A 7,543-nucleotide genomic window follows, 5' to 3' on the forward strand; every position below is an offset into this window, starting at 1 on the left:
GAAGTCGGGGAGAGAGATTCCCCCTCCCCTCCCCCTTCTAAGCGCAGCCTGGACAACAGTCGCTGGGATAAGCAGGCCCTATGCCCCTGCCAGATAAATTTTGTGTTCATCCTCTTTAGCTCTGCGAACAGTTCTCTGTCCACTGTGATCGGGAGACCCTGAAATAGAGCAGTCGAGGAAGAACATTTATCTTGATCTTATTTATACGGCCTATCCAGGTTATATATTTGGAGCCCCATTTTTTGAAGTCGTTTTGAGTTGCCGCGGCAAGGGGGGGAAATTAGCTTTATAAAGGTCTGTTAATTTGGGGGTGATTTTAAAGCCCAAATAAGTGATTTCTTTGTGGACACAGTGGAAAGGCGAAGCCTCCGTGCGACTTTGTTCTTTTAACCAATAAAGATTTCGGTTGTACCTTGAATTTACAAAAGTTATCTTGTGACCGAAGAGAGACTTCAGTTTATAGGAGCTGGTTTGGTTACAGAAGTAGAAATAGCTTTCATTCCCATTAAAATGATGCCCATAACGTCAACTGCGGATCCTTAAGACCCTTCTATATAGTACTTGGACTCTAGTTGTTCTACACTGACGAAGCCCCCTGTGTTCTGCAGGTGATGCAGCCCCTATAGCTCCATGTGGCAGAGTGGGACAGGTACTGAACAGCGAGTCTACATCTCCAGCCTCTTGTTTTATCCCTTCGAAGGTTCACCCCCAAACATTTGGAAGGTTGTTGCCTTTTACTTGACATGTCTTCACATTAAGGTCACAACAGTTGATTTTGATTTCAGATGCAGCCACTTCGCCATCAGTACTTAACTGGGAAGTGGGGAAGACCTAATAGGATGCTAAATGTAAATTTATTCAAGCCGAAGGGGTGGCGTAGCGGCATAGGCACAGTTCTGCATGCGCAAGACGTCGGCTATTGTTTCGTGGAAGCATGATATCTGCAGGCTTCGAGGAGGGAGAACTAAGGGAAAAGTCATACTTTTTATACCCTCTAGTCCTTTCTTTGAGTTAATACATGTTGTGTATGTGTTGTATTGTGCCCTCACCTTCACTGCGCCGTTTTTCACATTGTGGAATACCCTTATGCGATGCATTGTTCGCCTTACTTTGCCTAATACAGTTTGCATCTCTTACATAGAGGTTTGTGGGTGGTCAGTGCATACATCATGAAGGGGATGACTTGTGCTATCCTTTTTTCGGAGTTTAGAAACCCTGATTTCACAACAAATTGGTTCCCCGACCGAATTACTTTACAAATGTATATGTAGTAGACCCAGATTCTGAGGGTTACCGGGCTTTTCTTGTGTAATTTAAATTGTTTCTATATTAATACGCAGCTTTTTGCTTAATATTTTGTATTGGAATTATAAACGTAAGATGGCACCGTATCTTTACAGAAGTGCAATTAGTGATTTCTGTTTTTTTTTCCCAGTTAGATTTTTTTCCACGTATGAATATCAGTGGTTATCAGTGTTAATTCGTTTTAGCACCCCAAATATTTTCCGGGAACACTGTCCTGTGTTTACAAAATACATGGCTTTTATTAGAGTGAGTCCACTATTCCCTTTGCTGTATCATTTTTCAAAATACTTTGGTTTCACTTCAGTCCAAGCATATTTGCTTTTAAGCACAGATATATTTATTGTGCCAGTTTCCTATTTATTATGGCATAACTATCTCTAATTGGAGGCGATCTACTTGAGGTTCCACTTGTTTATTTTTTAGGTCTCGGCTGCGAAGGCTGCGCTTGCGCAGTCTCGCTCCGAGATTTAATGTTTTTCAGAAGGGGGGCTTGAACCCGCCCTTCTTCTCCCCTCTTCTCCATTGGCTGGCCTCTTAAATGCTGGTCAGCCATTGGAGAAGAGCTTTGTCTCTCCAAAGAAGCCCCGTCTTTTTCGGATTTTGGGGCGTGTTTTTTACTTTCTTTCTCTCCTCTGGAATGTAAACATTCCAGTCAATGGCAAGAGGAGAGAAAGAAAAACACGCCCCCGAATCCGAAAATGCCGCTGCGTGAAAGGCGGTGGTGTTCATGGCGTCATATGGCGTATAATGAGGCTTGTTATGTTGTGGTTCGTGTCTTTTGCTTTCCCCAGAGTCCTTTGTTTATACATGTCCTTCATGTTTGCTTTGCCCATGTCCCTCGGTGTTGCTGTGCCTGAACATGTTTTTTGCTGTTCTTCGAGTCTGTGTCTATTTACCGTTCCTATGCGTTTATATTTTCCATGCCTGGGTTAATTTGTGTCGTTTTCGTGTGCGTTTGCGTGTGCGCGTTGGACCCTTCGTCTTTGCCGAGCTTGAGTTTAACTGTGCTTCGTGTGCCTGAGTCCATGTGTTTGCTTTTCCTGGGTAATGGTGTTTGCTCACAGACCGGTTTTCTTGTGTGTTTGCAGTGCCTGTCTTCTGAGACCCATTTCTGTTTGTTGTGTCGCGATCATGTGTTTCCTGTTCCCCACTCCTTATGCGTTTACCGTTTCTGAGTTGTTGCCCCCACCCAAACACACACACACACAGTAGACCACACAACTTGTATCTGATTAACCAAGCATAAATTTACCCTTGAACATGTGTTGAGAAGGGCGTGTTCAGGCACAAAGTAAATGTCACAAAGTATAGAGAAATGAAGGGGAAGGCTGGGAAGTAATTTTTGTAACTTTATTTACTGCCTCGGTAAAGCATTTTGAATTAAAATCAAGGCAAAAGGACCCGTAAAAGGTAAATAATTAAATGGTTTCAAAAATTCTGACTGGATTGGCACCTGTTGTGGCGAGTGTTAATATATATTTTAGTCCAAGTCAGAAAATGTGCTGGCCAACTCGAGCGTGGCTGTGTATTTTTTGTGAATCGCGTTCCCCCTCTTGTTTTGTCTGGGAAGGGTTGACTCATTCCTGTCAGGCTGGCGCCGACAGATCTGCGATGAATCCCTCTTTATTCTATTTTCTCGCTGAAGTTTTACCATGAAACATAGGGGTGCTCCCGGTGGAATCCTCGGCCTGTCTTCGGACTGACCTGTTTATTAGTTTGCGTTAAGCTGCCACAAAACAGCACATGCCACAATTAATAAAATCTTCATTCTAAATCTGCAACTTGGTATTCAGTGGGTAGATGAAGTTCGGGGGCTAGTTAAAATTTGAAGGCGCATTTACATTTTACTGCACGGGCCTTCATCTACGGCGGGGGCACGGAGCTCAGTGGGCGAATGCATCCACCGGGAATTGAAATCCTGACTGGGCCTCTCAGCCGCTCATCCTTTCGGGCTCTGGGTAGCAATGAAGTTCTATAGCGCCGTGAGGTCCCAGCGCTCTTTATATGGTTTACACATACACCAATTGGGTAGTAAGTAGCGGCGTGGAACATTTTTATTACGTGTATGTGAAGTTTCATTTCATAAAAGTTGACTGTGGCCCTTTTTAGGTCTCTGCTAGCGTAGGTGGCTCTGTGTGTGTGGGTGGCTCTGTGTGTGTGGGTGGCTTTGTGTGTGGCTCTGTGTGTGGGTGCAAATGCAATAGGTCTCGCATTTGAGAGAGATTAAGCTATTGACATTGTAAATAACAATGCCGTTTCTTTAAATGTTTTAAAAACAAAAACATAAACAAAAATAATGTCATGAGCAATGCCAATAGCTCTAACTTTAACAATGCTGAGACCGTTGCATTGTAAATGCTTGTTTCAGTAAGGTTCACAGACTATGACTAACCGTCTTTGTTGTCGGTGCAGTGGAGAGCAAGGAAAATAACAATGATCCTCTGTTCAGCAGAATTTGTGTTATGGTAATGGGGAGACAGGCGGAGGGGGACAGCAAGCCCAAAGTGAGATAACGTGCTTGGAGCCTGCCATATATTTGTTCATGCCTCCTTAATCGTCTCTGTCAAGATGGCCTTGACCTGCATGTTAGGCACTTATCCCTTCAGCAGAAATTGAATGTCCTAAGCCGTTTTTTGGCACCTACTGGTTTGGAGGACAACAACACCATGCTCCCCACACCAAAACAACTTTGACACCTGATATGGCCCCAAATATGCTGGCATTGTGGTGTAGAGAAGGAGTGGGTGCCATAGGATAAGTGGGAAATGAGCATGGGAACAAGTCAGCGAGGTCTTTTATTCCTCTGAAGGTTGCTGGAGGTGGCAGTGGCTTCAGCAGCAGCTCTTATTTGAAGTGCTGTTGCAACTTCCATCCCGCCTCCTAGCCTTTTCCGCCAGTACTATAGGTATTACAGCAATAGTACCAGTATCACTGGTGGAGTCAAATCTTCAGTTTTTTTCCTCAACCTGAGAATTTTTACCAGTAGAAATAATTTAGAATTGGACTTCATAGATATAATATTAGAAGATCGATTTAACAAAAAACTCCTTCTCATGAAATCACTATAGTTTTTGATAATTTTAGAGATATACACAAATTTCTCCTCATTCTTGCATGTAAAAAAAACAGAAAATGACTAAATGGTGTGAAAACTTTCTAAGTGTGTACCACAAGAATGGAATTTCAGGTGCAGTAAGAAGACAAAAGGAAAAGGAAGGAAGGTAGTCAAGTTAAACAACATGAACACAAGCGAAACTATTAATGAGCTTTTTTTGTGTTTAGTTGGTTGATCATTGGAGTTGTTTGTACTAAACCTTCATCATGCTTGGTGGTAAGATTTCTACAAGATGCATGTTTTTTCTTACACGTATCCACACCTTGTCATTCTTGAAAACAGAATTTAGTATTTGAAACATTACCTCACAGTTAACAGCTTTTTGGGTCACAGGAAGTATTTTATGGAACAATCAGCCTCTGGCCTGTCAACTCTGAGCACCAAAACCTTTCAAGAGCAGTAAACTTGACTTTAAATTAAAATTGTTTTGTAAGACTCCCGATTTGCCTCAACCCTATTTTTTTTTTTTTAATCCAACAGAACCCAAACCTAGAAAAAGGTTGAAGAAAGATACTGAAGTTTGGGATGAAAGGATAATACCAAAGCACCCCTCAGGAAAAGCCAGAGGAAAAGCAGAGCAGAAAATTAACTCGAAGGGAAGGATCAAGCATGATAAAAAACGAAGAGGCCTTGAATGTCAAGATCAGTCACCCAGCTGCCAAAAAGACATTCACAAATCCAACAAGCCGGGGAGAAAGAAGGGAGTGAAAAAAACACATGTTTGTATTGAATGTGGAAGGAACTTTAGCCGACTCTCAAATCTTGTGAACCACCAGAGAACCCACACTGGGGAGAAACCATATGAATGTGTTGAATGTGGCAAGCGTTTCAGTGACGTGGCAAACATGATCACCCATGGGCGGGTACACACGGGGGAGAAACCATTTGCATGTGGTAGATGTGGGAAGAGCTTTAGTCGCTTGTCCAACATGAAAACTCATCAGCGAATGCACACAGGGGAAAAGCCCTATCCATGCAATCAGTGTGACAAGAGGTTCAGCCATTCTTCACATCTGGTGACTCATCAGCAGCTGCACACGGGGGAGAGGCCACACACGTGTGATGAATGCGGGAAGAGTTTTAGCCGCTTAGCAAACATGCTCACACACCAGAAATTGCACAAGGGAGAGAAACCATATCTTTGCAATGTGTGCTTCAAGAGGTTCAACCGATCATCTCACCTTACCAAACACCTTCAAATGCACATGAAGGAGGACATGCTGATGAGGGAAGATGCCTTGCGCATGGAGCAGCAGGTGCGCATCAGAGAACACATCATTATTTTGCAGTGATGGTGGGAATATGAGCCATTTCAGTTGCCACTACCATATGGATGCGCAAGGAAAAAGTTCTAGGCATTAACACCAAGAAGTTACTGGCCGAGAAATAAGCACTCAGCTTTGGCTCCGACTCTAAAGTCTTGATTGCCAGTTGCAGAAGATTAGCAAGTGATTCTTGAATTGAACAAAAACCAGCAACGTGTTCAAGAAGAACTCACTGTGAACGCTCGAAATAATCTGCAGTTCATGTTCAGATTGGTATTTCTGTGATTCTACCCAGGTCTCCCGTTAAGTAATTCATCTTTAGTAATTTGCACTCTTGAATACATTTGATACAGGCAGATCACTATCATCTTTCCTTGGGTGAACAGGGAGGCATTTACTTCAAAGCAGATGTCCTGGAGGTGTCTATGCTGGGAGAAGTTCCCTTGACTGTATTAATTGGGGTGGGGGCAAAGGGGTTCGGAAGTTGTCATATATCATCCCTCTGTTTAAGTCAGATCATGCACACAATATCATTTACTGCGTTCGGAGACATTAAACCCGGGGCAGAAGTGGTATCTTTTTAAAGATGTGTTAAGGAAGATAGGATAGGTTTTAATGGTTGAGGCACTGAATTTGTAACCAGATGTTATGACCCTAAGTCACATTTTCCACTCGTTCATTCTGTAGGATCCTCAAGCCTAGTCTTGTGGGCCCTAATGGTTTCTGCTTCCACTGGAGACGGAGTGAAAGGAAATGAATGCCACATAGGTTAGGTTTTTCTTAGTTAATTCTCTACATACTGATTATCTCCTGACTTCTATACACCCCGCGATCCTCTTCACTGCGTAAAATAATTTCAAAGGCAGATTCCCATTATGACGGGGTGATCTTTGAAACAATATTCTGTTTACATTCCCTTAAAAAATAAATGTACTTTTCTTTCGTACCATGTTTTAACAGCTGTGCCTCCTGGTGCTAATAAACTTTTCAGCAGTTAATATATCTTGGGCCCTAGATTGCATTTTAATTAAAGGGAGGCAGTGCTATGAAGAGGAACCACGATTTCTTCTACTTCTGTGGATTAAGTTGGTGACTGGGGCAAAATACCAGAATGGCTTTGTGGTGCAGTACGTTCAGTGGCCTTACCAAGTAGTGTCTGAAACGACTATAAGGTTTTCAACAAATGAAAGTGTCTACATTGGTGACAAAATGTAGATAAAAGCCATCTCTTATTTTTGGTAAAAAAATAACCAGATTCTTAAGTAGATTAATACCCTTAACACCTCTGTACTGACACCCTTCTGTGTACTGTATTCTGATTATTTCTTAATTTTCCAGAAATTCGTCACATAAAATGTGAATCTATTGGAGATTAACAAAATATCTTTGTTACATGGGTTTTTACGGTTTGACTAATGGTGCAGGGGTGTTAATGGATAGCTGTTTTATCCACTAAACTTGAAGAAGCCCTCAGGGCTGTCCAACTCTGCTTCTTGCATAGGTGACTCTGGGAACGAGGCTGCTAACTTAATACAGAGACCAGAATATTACCAAGCTACCTTGTATTAAAACGTTCTTCTCAAATTCCATGTTGTGTGTCATTTCTGCAGTTCTCCCCTTAATCAATTGTAAAAACTGACCTTTTCAATAGGTGATTCAAGTGGTTGTGATGCTTGTCCAAAGGTGGGATTCAGACTGACTTTTTTTTTTTTTTAAATCTGTTTTTATTGGCATTTAGTAAACAAATACATGAGCAGTTGTTTCATCTTTTCTGCAGTGTGTAGCGACATTAGATGATGTGCGTCACTGGACATCAATATACATTTAATACAACAGTGAGGTTTCAAAAGCTGGTTTC

At 42.1% G+C, this 7,543-nt stretch overlaps 1 protein-coding gene across 1 annotated transcript in view; it reads left to right on the top strand.

Annotated features, from left to right (window-relative positions):
• Positions 1–7,272, top strand: part of LOC146855856 (uncharacterized) — a 143,867-nt gene extending 136,595 nt beyond the window's left edge. The window contains exon 4 of the mRNA XM_085653799.1: positions 4,901–7,272. Within this exon, the coding sequence (XP_085509925.1) occupies positions 4,901–5,712 (812 nt within the window). The 3' untranslated portion in view covers positions 5,713–7,272. The remainder of the gene's footprint in view (positions 1–4,900) is intronic.
• The last annotated feature ends 271 nt before the right edge of the window (positions 7,273–7,543 follow it).

Source organism: Triturus cristatus, chromosome 4_1 (genome assembly GCF_964204655.1).
Source record: "Triturus cristatus chromosome 4_1, aTriCri1.1, whole genome shotgun sequence".
Classification (NCBI taxonomy): domain Eukaryota; kingdom Metazoa; phylum Chordata; class Amphibia; order Caudata; family Salamandridae; genus Triturus; species Triturus cristatus.